The sequence below is a fragment of the Elephas maximus genome, chromosome 1, assembly GCF_024166365.1.
Source record: "Elephas maximus indicus isolate mEleMax1 chromosome 1, mEleMax1 primary haplotype, whole genome shotgun sequence".
In the NCBI taxonomy this organism is placed as follows: domain Eukaryota; kingdom Metazoa; phylum Chordata; class Mammalia; order Proboscidea; family Elephantidae; genus Elephas; species Elephas maximus.
The window spans coordinates 171,923,847-171,942,456 of NC_064819.1; the positions used below are offsets into that span (position 1 = coordinate 171,923,847).

An 18,610-nucleotide genomic window follows, 5' to 3' on the forward strand; every position below is an offset into this window, starting at 1 on the left:
ACCTGATAAAAAGCTTGTGTGTTACTGCTTCTCCTGGTTCTGGCTCTTCCTTAAACAACCCTGAACTTACCACAACACTCAATGAATGTTTCTTGAATGGCTAAATAATTAAATGAATGACTGATTTTTGCAAATGGGGACATAGGAAAAAAAAGGAATCTAAAAGTAGCACAGCATAGTGGAAAAAGCAAACACTCTGGAGTCAGGTTGCTTCCTAGTGGGTTAGTTGGTGCAATATACTTTTACCAACCAGGCTTCAATTTCCTCATCTGTAAAATGCAGATTTAATTGTACATATTCATAAAGTCATTAGAAGGAATAAGTCAGTTAATACATGGAGAATGCATACAATAGTGCCTAGCACAAAGTAGGTGCTACATAAGTGTTTACTATTATTATCACTATCTCTTAGGTTGCCTCAGCTCCAATGAGAGAAGACACTGAATTTCTAGATTCAGCAATAAGGTAAGTGAGGTGTCAGGACTAGTATGAAAAAGTGGCTCTGCCAAAACTCTATCATCACAGGTTTGCTGGAATGTTCACTCTGGCTCAGGGCCAGAGCATCTGCATCACTCACATCAAGCTCTGTGAATGTTGCCTACTAGAGTCATACAATTGCTAACCATGGTGGGGAGAATAAAAATTGTAACACAATCCAGCTGCAACACTTTACAACACTAAATTCCCTTCTTCATGTCTACTTTTGCTTCCTTCAACCCTTTCAACTAATATACAAGACCCTATCTTCTCACTCCATGGTAACAGTTTAGTTGCCATTTACCTTCTGTCAATTTCAGCTATATTCACCTCCAGCCATATCATGAAATGGTGGTGGGGGCAAGAATGGTGGTCCAAGAGCATCTAGGCCAATGTCTGAGGAGTTCATAGATAACCATTCCTTCTCAAACCCTCCCTCTCCTAGTAAGTCTTAAAATATTAGGGAGAAGGGATAAGCATGCTTAAAAAGAGAGGGATTTCTTGTTAGAATCTGAAAAAATGAGAGGCTTACAATTGTTACATCTGGCTATGGGTCTATAAACTGAGGCAGTAAAATCTAGTTATCTATGAAGACTTTGGATGGCTAAAAATACTGCTGGAAAGTTAAAGAAAATACAATCTCACTAAAAAAAAAAAAATTTTTTTTCTTTTTTAAAATAAAATCTCACTAAGCACTGAAAAAAGCTGACTGTACGCTTTAATTTCAACATCACCAGCTAATAAACCATAACTGCGAGTTATAACATCTTTTATGTATTCCAAGAGTCAATCTCAGTAATTTTTAAGTAGATAGGATTCAGTTACTGTATTCTCCCAATCAAGAAAAGTTTATTTCCAACTTATTTAAAAACAACATACGAAACTGAAAATTCAAAAATTTAATATAAAAAAACAACTTATTCTATTGTTCTATGTGCTCCTATTAAAATTTTTTTTTTTAAAGGAAGAATGATTTTCAATTATAGTCCTAAACCAAAAACCAAATCAAATCCACTGCCAGTGAGTCGATTCCAACTCAGTGACCCCACCAAGCAGAGTAGAATGGCCCCAAAGGGTTTCCAAGGAGTACCTGGTGGATTTGAACTGTTGGCCTTTTGGTTAGTGGCCAACCTCTTAACCACTGGGTCACCAAAGCTCCGAGAAAAGTTCATTTCCAACTTATTTAAAAGATATCTCAATATAAAAAACTAACTTATTGTATTATTCTATGGCTCACATTAAAAAAATTTTTTAAAATGATTTTCAATTATAGTCCAGTCTTCTCTTAATCTAAAATACAATCTTTTAAGCAGCTTGTTTGCCAAAAAGATTTTCAACTATAGTGCAGTGTTATCCCAGAACTAATTATCTAAATGTATTCATGTTTAAGTCAGCTAGAGATTTATAACCAATTATCTGATGTATTACCTTCCAAAGCTACTTTAAGTTGAGAAAATGTTCTTCCCCTTAGGCTAAATTACAGTTTATTACTAGATTCAGAGGGCCAGAAACAAATTTACCAAGTAATCCAGTTCATTTTCACTTCACTGAGAGGACCCCAAAGTCATAAGGCAAAAATAATAATCCATTTTAATTTTTAAAAGATTTATAGGAAATAAGATACTTCATTTTGTTCACTGTAACCTTTGCAATGTTACTTATGCAGCATAGTCTCTCTTTATTCCTGATACAAATCACTCATGCTTCTGATGAAAAAATTTAAATGAGAAATTCCTATTAATGATTACTCTTTGACAGATGACAAATTTTCAAACAAAGGGGCATCAGCGGTCACTGGGGAAGTAGTATGTAATGCCACATTTCTCAACTTCACCCGCTTAGGATCATCTGACGAGCTTTTTAAAAAAAACACTAATATCTGGACCCACCCATGACTAATTATCTCAGATTCCCTGGCATTTGAACCCCCAGATGATTCTAATGTATAGCCAGAGTTAGCAACCTCCAGATGCAGTGGAAAACACATTCCCTTTAGAATCAGAGATCTAGCTTCAAATTCTAGTCGCAACTCTTGCTAGCTCTTTTGTACCAAGCTAATTTCTTCATTTGCAAAGTAGACAATATTTATTTAATTCTTGTGAGGGTTCATGGAGGTAATACATGTAAAAGTATTCAGACCTAGGACATCACAGGAATTTAGTAAATGCAGTACTGTACCTCTAGGTAACTTCTGTTGTATGGCAAATACATCTAATCCATTCGTGGTGGCTACGTGAAAAATATCCCTTTAAAAGAAGTTCCAAATTTACAAACAGTTCATATGTGAATCTAATTCTAAGCAAGGAAGAGAAAGTAAAACAGTAATCAGAAAAAATAGTGTGCTCAAATAAGTTTTTATTTTGTTAAAGACATGGAGGATCTGTGTAGACTTAAATCTATCAAACTATTTGCTCCTATCATGTATGTACCTAATTGAATACAGGAAGCTGTAGAGAATTAAAAAACAAAAACAAAACAAGAACATAATGGGCTCTTTTCTTCACATAATATGTAATTGGTGAAGCTAAACTGACATACACAAAACTATCACAATTTCTAACAGGTCCGATCAATCAGTCCTGTATCTTGCACTAATCATGCTTGAGGGCTCAAGTCCTCCCCATCCACTCCTACTTCCTCATATGGCAAAGCTAACCAAACAATATTTAGATAAAAATCATGTTACAGGGTTAGGCAGGTAAAGAAGATGTATTAAACTAAAGTGAAGCTAGAGTGAAAATATGGCAAAAAGCTGTGGGTTCCAACAACAGTAAGACCAGAGTGATCATTATGAATAATTTCATATACCTGTATAGAATTTAGTAGCTTTTAAAACCCTGGACAGATTTAATCTTGTTGAATTTTCACAGTAACTTACTGAGGTTAAAAAAAAAAAAAAAATAGCTATCCTTATTTCAGAAAGGAAGGAACAGAGGTGCTAAGATGCTAAGTGATCTGCCCAAAACATTAGGTCAATAGACTCTCAGTGATGCTACCACACCAGAGAGAGTTTTCAGTTAAGTTTTTATAAATAAAAGCACTGCCAATTTGATAAAACTCAAAGTTCAGCCAATTTAATGTCCTATGATTAACAGGGATGTGGGAAACAATGAATGGCATGTGCATATGAAAAATTCCAGGGTTCTAAGCTTCAAAATTCACTGTGGGTATAGTAATTTAAAAAAAAAAAAAAAAAATTTTTTTTAAATTTCATCCCTTCTGACATGAAATTTATAGATGACAAAACTGAACAGCTAGCAGTAGAGGCTTCAGAAATAAATACTATTTGCTTCAACATGTTTGTTAAGGAACATTTTTTCAATGAATACATGTAATAATCAATTGAAAACATCACTCAATTAGAAACTCCCTCTTAAAAGACAAGGACAACCATGAGTGAAAATTGGAAAACTCAACCACACTTCAATTTCTAGCTACTGAGGATTATTCAACCAGAGTTTTCTACATAATTATATTTGTTATGCTTAATTCACTGCCAAAATAAAATTGGGTTCTTAAAACTACATATACATCTCAAAAAATAACAGGGCCTACCATTATTTTATAAATTCTAAATACTTTATCACTTTCTATAATGAGCTTATTTTGGATTAAATATTGTAATCTTAAATGTATTAGTAGCTTTTAATGATAACCGATATAATAATGTATAAGGCACAAAAATTCAACCATGATTTCCAAGAATCCTAACAGTAAAAATGAGCATAAAGCTACTAAAATTTCAAATCATTCTACTGATATTTCTCAAATTCTGCATTTACAACTCAAAAACCTGAAACCCATATAGTAGTCATTTGAGTACAATTATGCAAAAAAAAAAAAAATGATAAAAATATGGGGGGGCCCTCTATTCTGAATGTAAAGCCTTTCCCCTTTAATTCAACAAGTCAATGAAGTTGTCTCCCTTCTCTTCCCACTTCCTAGATTTCCACTCACTTTCTTTTCTCTTCTGCTCCTTCCTTGTATTGTAGGTGGACAAATATCAGTACCTTCTAACTTTCCAAAAAATATGTAAAAGATGCTTCTAATAGAGTTTTAAAATCCTACATAAAAATATTTTTACTTTAAAATAAATAAGTAAACGCAGGTTACACATCTTTAGAAAAAAGAAAGCTTGGGATTATTTTAACAAAAACAAGAAACTAGCTTAAAAAAATGGTCTTGAAGCTTTTAGTGTGGCTTACAGTAATTCGAAATAAATCTTTTTGATTCAATCTTTTACGGAAATTCACCCCAATTAGAAACACTGTTTGGGGTATTTTATTGATATCCTTCTAATAACGGAGAAGATCAAATGGAGCTAAATGTAAAAGATCCCCAAGAACTCAAGGACAGTCTGGATCCTAAAGAGGCCCTATGGGAAGAAATGCTTCTTAAGTAGAAAAACACCCTGAAGATAATAATCAGGACTTGACTGAACACGCTGCATCTTCAGCTCAACAAACTTGTTTATTTTGCTTTCATTTTTTTATGGGCTATTTATCTTTTCCAGTTTTCTAGTGTTTGGGTAAAAATCTTGTAACTCTCTGATTACTCATTAAAACACTGGCATGAATAGTTTTTTTATATATTTAATGTGATTTTCACATAAAAGGATTTTGAAATCTATGGTTTCTAAAGCAGGAAAAGAGAAAAAGCATGCAACGAACAGTAAAAACACATCACTGCTGTAGAAATGCACTGACTTCTTTGGTTCAAGAAATGATATATCCTTAATATACGGATTTCTAATGATCAGAATTCATCATCACCGCCACTAGTCAGAACTGGTGTACACAGGGAAGAATGTCATGGGAGATGGGCGATGGGCAGCGGTGGCGACTGGGGAGGCCTTGAAATTCTGAAATTCTCACAACATTTCTAGGCCGTTATTAAAAAGCACATGACGCCTGGGAAGAGGTAACACATTAACCTGATTACTGATGTTGAGCTAAGATGTGGCCATCGAGACCCTAGAAGGATAATGAAGGAATGAGGATAAGTGTAAATGAGAAATAAGAGAGAGGAAAAGAAGTATTGTTAAGATATACAAAACCAGATCAAGTGCCAAACAGGCAGCTGGGGAGGTGGATGAAAGGAAGCAAAAAAGAAAAAATACAGAAGACGCATGTTACTTCAAAAATAGACCCAGAATTAGTCTTAATGCAATAAAAGGATTAATTTGTCATTTAATAGTCACCTCAGCAAAAATAAAATAATCACCATTATCCAGAAACAATTACAGTTAAGTTTACAATAAGAAATTTACAGGGCTAAGTTTACATTAAGAGGTAAGTGGTTAAAACAACTGTTTAGTTTGATAATATGCCAAATCTCTTCTGTTTAAAAAAAGAATATGGTTCCAAATACAGCCCAAATGAGTCATAACAACTGAACACACTAGCTCTCAAGGGCTGAGCTGCTGGAACACATGAGAAACTTGACAAATGGAACAGCCCAGGCTCTGGACTTAACTTCACCATCACCTGGAATGCTTGTGGAAATATGGGTTACTGGGTCCTACCCTAGAGTTTCTGATTCAGTAGATCCAGGGTGGGGCCCAAGAACTGCATTTCTAATCAGTGCCCAGGTAATGAGGATGCTTCTGGCCCAGGGTCTACACTTTGAAAACCACTGCTCTAAAGAAAGTTGATGAGGGGCTAATGGACAAAATTTAAAAAATGATTAGAAAAGTAAATACATCTAGGGATTTCCTGTTCTCTAAAAGAGAATCACGAAACTCTTTTAAAAGGTTCCAAAATTAAAAATTCATTTAAAAACAAAGTAAGCTAACTGAAAGGCTGGCAGTTCAAACCCACCCAGCAGCTCCGTGGGAGAAAGACTTGGTGATATGCTCCTGTAAAGATTACAGTCTAGAATATCCTATGGGGCAGTTCTACTCTATCCTATAGGGTCATTATGGTTGGAATCCACAAAAGGGCACCTAACTACAACAACGTGCATATGCTTGTGTGTACATATATGCCTGTGTGTGTGTGTGTGTGTATTTTTTGAAGAAGAGGAATCATACGGTAAACTCAGTCATGACTCCAAGAGTGAGATTCACTGATCAGCCAGGTATCTGTCTGCATTTCCTCTATTCAGTGCATCAACATTCATGAAGAAAAGCTTCTTGGACCTTCTCAAACTTAACTTTTAAGAAAACGACAGTATCTTACCCATTGCCGTTGAGTCGATTCCAACTCACAGTGACCCTACAGGACAGAGTAGAACTGCGCCAGAGGGTTTCCAAGGAGCGGCTGTTGGATTTGAGCTGCTGACCTCCTGGTTAGCAGCCGAGCTCTTAACCGCTGTGCCACCAGGGCTCCAACAGTATATTAGAAGGTATACATGTTTTAAATTCTTTGATCTAGACCAAATACAAATAAAGTTTGATGGTCTTTTTACTCTCAATGATTTGAAATTTTAATTTAAAAGGACACTACAAACTAAGCTTTTGTATCATATTAATACTATTTTAAGAATTCATTAAAAATATTTTTAATTGCTAGTAAGAGCTTACACTGAAGTATCAACCTACTCTTTTATAGACTTATACATATATCCACTGAATCTCATATGCAAAAATGTATTTCCTATCATTGATGAGCTCTGGGGCACATAACCATTGTTAGTAGTGAACTCTTTCCAACAAACCTATGTTAGTATAGTCTGCAGTGTATTGTGAAATAACTGTCTAAATGTTTTCACAAGTTTTATTATCCATGACATGCACTGCCAAGTCTACTTTAGACTTGCATGGTAAGAGACTATAATCCAAATTATAATAAAATTCACTTACTCATTTAAATCATGTAACTTCAAGAGCAGTCCTTCTCCAAAAGTCTACCAAATTATCTTTATGGTTTTATATTAAAAAGCCAAACACATAAACTTTCTAGATTTCCATCATTATTTTTAATTACAAAAAGCAGAACACCAAGAGACTGATTTGAAACATGGAATGTATATAGTCAACTGCTTGTTTGTCCCACCATAAAACTTAATTGATTACTTAAGTAGGTTACAAGTTTGCTTTAAGCAACTTTCTCACAGAGCTGTAGATTCTTGAATGCCACACACACAGCTTCAGAATGAACTTACTCACCTTCCTGCAAAAAGTGTTGCAGGCAAAACAATAATGGAAAAGATTAACTCAGCTGTATGTAGAAAGAAAAGCACACAATGGTTAGTGGATATAAAGAGTTGCTAAACCGGTATAAACGGGATTGCCCCATATTTCACCGCCTGTATCACCAGGACACATCAACTGTCATTTCCTTGGAGCTAACATTAAAAAGATGCCATTATTTTGTGGCATATTCATTGTGAAGGTAAACAGAATACGAATTAGAAGCTGCGGCATTACGCTCAAATCTAACAATCCTTCTCCACCTACTGCCATACAATACTTAACTCTGGCAACATCCAATTCAGTTATCTCCACTTGACTATCTCATAGACATCTCAAACTTTCAATCTCAAAACTCTGCTTTGTTTCCCATCCCTAAACTATTCATCTGGTATTGCATATCTCAGTATAAAGCACCACCACCTAAGCCAGAACCCAAGGATAATTCCTTTCTTGTATCTCAACTTCTCCATCCAACCAGAAACTTAAAAAACTAGTTGCCATAGAGTCAACTCAGACTCATAGTGACTCCATGTGTGTCAGAGTAGAACTGTACTCCATAGGGTATTAGACGGCTGATTTTTCAGAAGCAGACTGCCAGTCTTTTCTTCTGAGGTACCTCTGGGTGGACTTGAACTTCTCACTTTTCGGTTAGCATGTGAACATGTTAGCCATTTGCACCACCTAGGGACTCTAATCCAAAAACAGATTCTGTCAATTCTACCTCCAAAAGAAACCTCACATCTACTGACTATTCTCCATCTCTACCACCGTCATGCTAAAGACCACCATCATTCTACATCTGGACTAACAATAGAGCTTCTCCATTGACACTCTTGGTCTCCTGTATTCCATTCTCCATTTAGCAGCCAGAGTGAACTGACATTGTATTCTGCAACCTAAATGTCCATTAACGGATGAATGGATAAAGAACATGTGGTACATACATATGATGGAATACTATCCAGCCAGTAAGAGAAATGAAGCCTTGACACATGCTACAATATGGATGGAGCCTGAAGACATTATGCTGGGTGAAATCAGTCAATCATAAAAGGAAAAACACTACATGACCTCACCTATATAAAAAGACAAAAGCAAATGTATAGAAACCTAGGTTTTCTTAGTGGTTACCAGAGACAGGAGGGACAGGAAAAGAGAGGGTTATTGCTTACAAAGTACTGAGTTTTGGTTTACGGTGATAGAAAAATCAGACTGATTAAAGGCAGGGTTGCACAGCCAATTAATATAATTGCTGTCAATAAGTTGTATATCTGCAAAAAGTTGAATTGGCAAAAAATAAAAAAGAGTAGCTGCTGAGGCTGCTTATGTACAACCAAACACCTTATGGGATTTGGTTCCTTGGTTTAAAGGTTTAGGGTCATGGTTTCATGGGACATCCCAGTCAATTGGCCTAATAACATAGTTCATTGTGTAGTGCTTGAGGTCTCAAAAGCTTGCAAACGGCCTTCCAAGGCACAATAATTGATCTCTATTCACCTGGAACAATAGAGGAAGAAGGGAAGTCAGGAATAAAAGGAGAAAATGGAATGTGTGACTAATTGCCTCCACGAACAACTGTCTTCTTTGCCTTGAGACCAGAAGAACTACATGGAGCCCAGCTACCATTACTGAATGTTCTGGTGAAAGATTCTATAGAAAAACCCTGATCCAAAGGGGGGAAATACAGAAGAGAATTTCAAATTCTCATGGACTCCAGATTTTCTGGAGCCACGCAGGCTGGACATACCCCGGAAACTATTGCCGAGATAATCTTTAAACCTTAAACCAAAAACATCCTTTGAACTTTGCTTAGTTACCTACTGCTGCTGTAACAGAAATACCGCAAGTGGACGGCTTTACCAAGCAGAAGTTTATCTGCTCACAGTTGAGGAGGCTATAAGTCTAAATTTATGGCACTGAAGGAATCAACATATCTTTTTGTGATGGCATTAATGGACTGGGTAAAGGGGTACAGGTGGTTCAGTGGTAGAATTCTTCCCTTCCAGGTGGGAACCCGGGTTTGACTCCTGGACAATACACCCCATGCACACCTACCCATCCATCAATGAAGGCTTGCATGTTGCTATGATGCTGAACAGGCTTCAGCAGAGCTTCCAGACTAAGACAGACTAGGAAGAAAAGCCTGGAGATCTACTTCTGAAAATCAGCCAGTGAAAACCCCATGGATCAAAACAATCCAATCCACAGTGGATTATGGGTATGGCACAGGACTGGGCAATGTTTTGTTCCATTGTGCATGGGGTCACAATGAGTTGGGGGGCCAAATCGACAGCAGCTAATAACAACAACAGACTAAGGTATTACCACCTTTACATTTACAAAGGAGCTCTAGCTTAGAGAGAAAAGTGATCTGCCATGACCACACAACTGATAAGAGATGCAGCAAAGAACAGATCAGGTCCAAGGCTCCTTCTCACATTAGAGATTAGATTCTCAGTCCCACACTTATGCTATTATAAAAAGGAAAAAAACCCAGACCCATTTGTCACTGAACCAATTTCGATTCCTAGCGACCCTATTCAGCTATGCACGACTATAAAAACAAAGCAATATGATTACAATCCATCTGTCCCTATCATACAAGCCTCCAAAGAGTAGAAGCCCTTGCATTTATCTCTTCCATCACCTACCAAACAAGAGTATTTTCAAAATGTTATGACTTGTTATAAAACTGCTTTAGCTATCACTGCTTCCTCATAGAAACCAGTTTTAAGTTAACATGGCACACTGTCAACAAATGATTCTCTTAAAAAAAAAAAAAAAATAGCTCAAGAAGATAACCGTACTTTAGAAACAAAGTAAATTTTCAACTTATTTAGTCGTCCAACCTTGCCTTTATTTGAAGGTTTATCAAAAGTTTTAAAGCCATCTCTTTAAATTCTATTTAACATATGCTTTCAAAATCAAGACTGAAACTTAAGTCATATGTTAAAAATATTTGGGATTTTTTTCAAATTTCTAACTTGTAAGAAAAATAGTTCAATATTTAATAGAAAAAGCAGCCTGCATAAGTAGTGGCAACTGCTTCATAAATAATAAAAATGCTACTTTTCTTTTCTTTTTTGTGGTCACCAACTTTGTTTCACAAGGTTAAATATTTTAATATCTAAAATGAAAACCCATTTAAAAAAAAAAAAAAACAAAACACCGAAAGGCACAGAATGTATTAAATGAGTTTTCTTGGTTTCATAAGCTTTTCTTATTTCTCTTTCACAGAGATCTGGGAAATTAAAATTAGCATTTGAAATTATTCAAAATTGTTTAAATTGTTAGCTGTTATGTTCGACAGGTGCAGTTTTGAATGAAATAAAGTTACCATCTGCTATGTCTCGATTTTAACAAATTTATAATTAGGCTAGCCAAAAGGTAAAACAGCTTTGACCTCATAAATTAACAGGGTCTTTTTGTGGGGGGAAAAAATCCTTAAACCTAAAATCCATTTCCATGAGTAAATTCAAACAAGGCACCTTTTTCCTCTTATACTAACATCAAACTATTTATGAAAAGATGTTAGTATTATTTCCTTACAGTATTAGAAAAGAACTGCCTGTCTCTCCCACTAGAATTTAAGCTGCACAAAGGCACGAATTTGTTTTGTTCACTGTTGTATCTCCACTACCTAGAACACAAAACACAGTGTGATAAAACACAAGAGTAAAAGCGTACAGACATGTATGTATGGACAAGGAGCCATGACAGGAGAAAGGCAGAAACAGTTCTGCCTCCACCAGGCTGTAAGCTCCAGAAGGGCAGGGGCCAAGTGTGTTCCATCATTGAGGAATGTTCACTAGCACCTAGCACAGTGTCAGGCACGTGTTAGATAGTCAATGAATATTTGTTGACTAAATAAGTAAGAAAGAAGACTACACATAAAAGGTGACAACAGAAATGAGCATTAAAACATGACTAGGAGTTAAACATACAAAAAAGGGAGAGAAAGTGCATTCCAGGCAGAAGGAACATAATAAATAACTATACTCATCTTTCAACAAAAAAGTTACCTTAATTTAAACAACATTCAGCACTTTACCCCCAAAATATATCGTTTATAAAAAAGCATTTACCCAGCTGAAGATTTCCTAAATGAATATTTCTTCAAAGAAAAAGGAAATAAAGCACCAAGGTCTCCCATATCCACAGTATACCTCTACTAAGATTTTGAGTAGTGGCAGCTCAAACACGACCACTACAAACCAACCAAAACTTAGTGCTAAAGAAAAAAAAAAATTGTAACCCAAATAAAAGTGAAGTATATTTTAACCAAATACCAACAATCGCAAATCCAAGAAAGAACATTAGCTAAAGCGAAAATAGGAAAAAAGGCATTTTTATGCCTAAAAAATAAGATCAAAGGTAGTTATTAGACTATGTCTGATACATTAAGTTATACTGGTTCTGAATGTGTAACATTCTGAGGCTTATGGTCTTTGTCACAACTGTTTAACTTTGCTGTTGTAGCACAAAAGCAACTACAGAAAATATATAAATGAACGAGTATGACTGGTTACAATGATATTTACAAAAACAGATGGCTGGCAGGTCACCACGGTTTGCCAACCCCTGACTTCTCAATAATTCCTTTCATCAAGACAGTTTTACTTCCTTTCAAACACTTTCACATAAACTGTATTAGTGTTTCATTAAAGCCTTTACAGACACCTGTATGGCAACATGGCAGATACTCTCTTATTTTGTAGGCAAAAAAAAAAAAAAAGGGCAGCTCAAAACGGTTAAGAGACTTGCCTAAGAAACTACTGGTAGAGCTCAAACTAAAAACTCTATCTTTTTTCAATGTTCCAACTGAACTATTTCCATCATTTTTTAAAATCCTCTGCTGAATACATAAGCTGTTTATAGTAGACTCACTACATTCACAAGAGGTTTCAAGAACATCTGGTTATCTGTACATTTAAATTGTCTTCTTCAATTAAATTCTGAAACCAAATTATTCTGATTTCTTCTCTCTTTATATGATCTTTGCCTTCTTCTGTTTAGGCTATCTTGTTATTCAGAAGTCTCTAAAACATCACTTCATCTTCAAATGGCCAGCAAGAAAAAGGAAAAAGTACACCTTAAGGGATTATGAATTCTTTTAATCGTTTAATGAAAATTTGTGTACTCGGCTACATAAATGAGGTGAAAGGGCTGGAGTCTATCTTTGCAAAGCTTGTAATCTAGTTGAGGAATAATGGATGTATAAATAGGAAATAAAGAGCAACCCCACACAACCCTGGTCAAATCTAGAAAACTTAAAGAAAAAGGAGAGAATTTAATTTATAATACAGTCTCAGAAAATATGTGTCTTTGTGTTACTGAGGTCATAGATCATACCCTCTATTCCATAATGAAAGTTTATAAATACAAAGTAACCACAGACACCTCTTTGACATGGTAATAATAGAATCCAAAGGATACAAAGGGATCACATTTTTAAAATTACGCTTTCAGATGGGTTTTCTTATATTTTATTCTAGTTACTGCCATGAAAAAGTAGCTTATAACTGGACTAATTTACCTCCCTGACCAAAAACAGCTATCCAAGATGGACATAATATAGGTGGTGTTTGCTACGTATGGTAGTGCAGGACTTAAAAATGACTGTGTAAAGCAAAACTGTGCAAAGTGATCTTGATTGTTCAGCAACCTTTAAAAAATTTGGCTAAAACTTGAAAAATTCTCTTACTGTTGACTATAAATGTACAGGAAAATTTAAAAGGTAAAACTAATATTTATTTAGTACACTATAGTTTAAAACATGTGAAACATTAAGAATTAGAGTGTCTTCTTTGTGAAAAACTTAGCACGTATAGTTTGAACACTGCTTGATTTCTCAACATATTTAACTTATGAGCAAGCATCTTTTCTATACCTTGGCAAATTGTTATACTCCTTTCTAAGGTTAGGTCAACTTCCAACATTTTATCCTTTGCACTTCCAATGTATTCTGACAATTTCTTTCAGGTGAAGTTTTTTGTCAGCATCACTTCCTCTAGGACATCTTCATCCTTTATATCACAACCACTTTCCTTACACGTTAAGAACTCCACCTTCACTGAGTTCCTCTGACTGCATAGCTAAAGTCTCTGAAACAATGGCAGTGCCAACAATCCCTCAGTCACCTATTCTATTATTCCATTACATTCTATTCAAATTTCACTTCTAGCATTATCACTTTTTGTTTGTTTGCTGCAATTCCATCTTTGGGGGTCTATTCCCTCTTTCAATTATCCACTTGCTTAAAATGTCACGTGGGTTTATTGCTGGGAGACAAGGAGGTAACACAGCTACACATTTTCCTCTTTGCAGGTGAACTGAGTAACAGACAGGCAGTGACCAATCACTGATGACTTTGAAAGAATGATGTGATTGGTCACTGATCATGCTGCACAATTGTTATTTAAGTAATGATCTGTGGACTGAGGGGCTAGTAATGAAGTCTGTACTTTATGCAATTATCCACAGTTAATATACTGTGGTAACCGAAATCTGAACTGTGTTTTGGGGAATTGGTGTTACTAAACTGTGGTAACTAAAATTCATTTATATTAGACCATGGAAAGTGAGGACTGCCTGTACATAATACAACTGTTTCGAGGCATTGCAGAGCCATCAATGCAGGCAAGATTAAGTAGTTATGGTCTGCAAAAGAGGGGGATTATAGAGGTAAGCTCCAGGTTCCTCTCATTTTTCCCTTGAGTATATTTTCTAAATGCCACCAAGGGGAGACAGAATGCAAGCACAAATCAACAGTCTTACTGTGCTGAGAAAGTAAGCACAGTATTACTGTGCTAGAGTTTGAGCTCTGCCAAAGAAAGAGTACCTCAGTACACACTCGGGGTTTTCAGTTTCAATCCTGGAAGGCCACGCCTGCGGAGTAAGGACCACTGCCTAGGAGTAAGGGTACTTTCCTCAGAAGTCAAACACAGGAAATTTATACTGACAATGTTATGGGCAAAGTGGTCAGTCTCACGCTACGGAATCTGTAAACAGATGGATGTTAGAAGGGTCCAAGTAGAACTAACTTAACGGTAGCATCCTTGCAAAATTTTGGACTTGGAGGCTGAAATTTCAAATTGTACCACCAATCCTGGTATTGTTGTTAGTTGCCATCCAGTCAATTCCAACCCATAGCAACTCCATGTGTTACACAAGAGAACTTCTCCATAGGGTTTTCTTGGCTGCAACCTTAACAGGCCTTTTCTTCCGTGGTACTGATGGGTGGGTTCAAACAGCCAACCTTTGGTTAGCAATCAAGTATACCTAGAGAACTAGGGACTTTACCACCAATTCTAAGATGGACCAATTACTCACACGGTTATAGTTATAGCTGATAAAGTGGGATTTCAAAATTAAACATTACTATATTTACCATTTTGTAATCCCATCCAGAGCTGCTTGTGATCTTTTTTCTGCATTTCATTTATTACTTGACTTTTATGCTTTAAAGCATCAGCTTCTTTCATACAAGACATAAAATGAGCTTCAATTGCATCTTTAGATGGACAGTGCAGAAGGTCCCTTTCTGGAAAACTCTATCAAAAGAAAAAAACACACATATAAAACAGGTAAACACATTACCAACTTAGCTTCCCAAAGGAAAACTGTATCCCTTCAATTTCCTAATATCTTTAACAAATCATCTCTTACCTTTCCAATAAAGAGATTTCGGCACAATTCAAACACTTTTAAAAGTAACTTAAAAATCTTCAGTTACCTGGCACATTTTATACTTCATCCAAATAATCTTTATGTAATATCGTATGTGTTTAAAACAATAGGAAAAAAGACATTAAAGGGTAATAATCTTTAAAGTAGCTTTTTGATTGAACATGCCAAGTGTTGGCAAGGATGTGGAATGGAACACTCATACTGCTGGTGGAGTGAAAATGGTACAAAGACTTTGGAAAACAGTTTGGTAGTTTTGTAAAAAAGTTAAACACACATCTACCATCTGACCTAGACATTCCACAACTACGTATTTACCTAAGAAAAATGAAAGCAAATGTCCACACAAAGACTTGTACAGGATGTTCACAGCAGCTTTATTTATAATACCAAAAAAAAAAAAAGGGAAATGACCTAAATGTCAGCAAGTGAATGAATAAACAAACTGTGGTATAAATTTATTCAATTGTATACGATAAATATGTTTAATTTATTTTAAGTCAGTTAAACCTCAATAAAGCTGTTACAAAGCTGTTTTTAAGGTCAAATACAGGCAATGGTGGTTCAGTGCCCTTCATGAGGAAGACCCTCCAATTCCTGGCAAATGTACCTCACGCACAGCCACCACCCGTCTGTCAGTGGAGATGCATGTTCCTATGGTGCTAAACAGGTTTTGGCGGAGCTTTCGGACTAAGGCAGACCAGTGAAGAAAGGCATGGGTCTATTTCCAATATTAATCAATGAAAACTCTATGGATCATAACGGTCCGAAGCACAATCAATCATGAGGTTGGCACAAAACCGGGCAGCGTTTCATTCCATTGTGTGTGCACAGGGTCGCCATGAGCCAATGGCTAACTCAATGGCACGTAACAACAACAAGGTCAAGTGAGTAAATTTACATCCTAATATTTTCACTGCACCTTTTAGACAGATGAGGCAATAATCATTGGACAAATGAACAGTTACATAAATGAGATGACTAATTCACTTTTTACTGAAAAAAAGAAAGATAATAATAATAGCTAAAACTTATTGAATACTTAATATGTGACGGACATTGTATTAAGACTTTTTATATGGATTATCTACTTTAATCCTCACAAAAGCTCCGGAGGTAAATGCTATCATTACCCCTATTGTGTAAAAAACAAAAACAAAAACCAAACTCTTTGCCATCAAGTTGATTCCGACTCATAGAGACCCTAGAGGACAGAGGAGAACTGCCCCATAGTGTTTCCAAGGAGAACCTGGTGGATCTGAACTGCTGACCTTTTGGTTAGCAGCCGTAGCTCTTAACCACTAGGCCACTAGGGTTTCCCCCTATTGTACAAGTAAACAAAATTAAGGCTCAGAGAGTAGACGGAGTGGTCATACGGCAAGCAGTGGAGCTAAGACTGAAGCCTAGTCTGACTCAACAGCCCTAACTCTTAACCACTAAGCAATAATACTTCCTCTGTAAGGTTTAAATATTTAAGATCAAACATTATATTTATATTCAAACATAATTTTACCAAAAAAAGGTTATTCTTTAAGTCCTTTAATAAAAACTGAGTTAGATAATAAGGACAGAAAACAGCCTACTCAGGTTACAGTATTAACAGACAACATTTAATGTCATGGAGCTTTGATAGAAAACGGGAATTCAAAAAAAACTTCTGAATGACTGGGAAACTAACAGTAGATGCCCTCCTATCAAGAGAAAAGGTACCAGATCATCTATGGCTATTCCCTAAAGTGGGTTTTTTAAATGTAAATAATCAGGAATTAACCACAGGCGTTAGACTTAATCCGGCTGCTGTCTGCCCCGTTCATACCTTGTTCTGTTCTCACAGTCTGATCTCGCAGTTCTGCTGAGTAACTGGTGCGCGACCAGTTACCAGATGGGCACAGCAGCGTGGAGCAGAGGTGACGACCTGATCCAAGCTGAGCCTGGATCCAAATTGATCTGGAATCTATTCACTTCTTAACATCTCCAGGGCCACTTTCCTAGTACAAACTAAAACTACCTGACAATTTCTAAAAACTTTGTAACTAGGTCCCATGCCTGCAGTTTTGTCCCCTTTAATCAATTTTTCACATTTGGAGACAGAGTGATCTTCCTAAAAGATAAATTTGATCTTCTCATTCTCTGCTCAGCTCTACTTTTAGGATAAAATCAAGCTCTTTCAAAACAATAATACTAAAGCTCTTGTTAAGATCTTTAAGACAGAACTATTTAGGTCTTTGCTAAACTTCTCCAGCATAATCTCTCACTACCACAACACACACACACACATACATTTCTCTGTTCCAACTATCCTGAATACCTGTCATCTACTCAAATACTCCTCCAGTTCTTTCAGCCACACTCTCTCACTTCTGTGCCTTTGCACAACCTGTTTCCTCTGCTTAGAACACTCTTTCTCCTTGCAAATCACTCAACTACTTGTATACTTGGCAAAAAAAATCCCCCCAATCTTCAGGTTCAGCTTCTCTACTCCTTCATTCCTAATACCTCACTCTATGATAACATTTATTTGACAGTATTATAATGCCTACTGACAGATTATGTCACATTAGCCTGAAAGCTGCAGAAGGCAGGATTGATCTTCCTATCTCTCTATGCCTTCTCTCAATACACTTATTTTTAATAAGTCAACTTTATTGAGATATGATTCATACAGTAAAATGCAGAGATGTTAAGTGTATAACTAGATGAGTTCTGACACTGTGCAACTGTCAGCCCAAGTAAGACACAGAACATTACCATCATCCCCACAAAGTTCCCTGGTACTCCTCTGCAGTAAGTGCCTTCATTCCCACCCCAATCACTGATCTGATGTGTATCACTATAGATTAGTTTTGCCTGTAACAGAATCTCATGTAAATAGAATCACACAGTGTGTAGTATTTTGTAATCTTTCACTTGGCATAATGCTTCTGAGATCCATCCATATAATGCATATAACAGTAATTAGTTCCTTTTTAATGTTGAATAGTACTCCAATGAAAGCATACACAATTTTTTTCTAGATTTTGGCTATTATAAATTGGCCTTCTATTAACATTAATGTACAAGTCTCTTCTTGGACATATATTTTCTTTTTTGGGGGGTATGTATCTGGAAATAACAATGCAGGGTCACAGAGTAAGTATACATTTAACTTCATTTAAAACTGTCAAACTGTTTTCCAAAGTAACAGTATAATTTTATATTCCCACCAGCAATATAAGAGGTCTGACTGTTTCATGTCCTTAAACTCAGTACTGTCAGTTCTTTTAATTTTAGTCATTCCAGTGAGTGTGAAGCAGTATCTCACTGTAGTTTTAG

The 18,610-nt window shown here is 36.1% G+C and overlaps 1 protein-coding gene across 4 annotated transcripts in view; it reads right to left on the minus strand.

Moving 5' to 3' along the window:
• ATG5 (autophagy related 5) overlaps nt 1–18,610 on the minus strand; it is a 226,154-nt gene that overhangs the window by 145,341 nt on the left and 62,203 nt on the right. For all 4 annotated transcript variants that reach the window (XM_049898369.1, XM_049898361.1, XM_049898352.1 and 1 more), the window contains exon 5: nt 15,003–15,165. In XM_049898369.1, the coding sequence (XP_049754326.1) occupies nt 15,003–15,165 (163 nt within the window). The remainder of the gene's footprint in view (nt 1–15,002; nt 15,166–18,610) is intronic.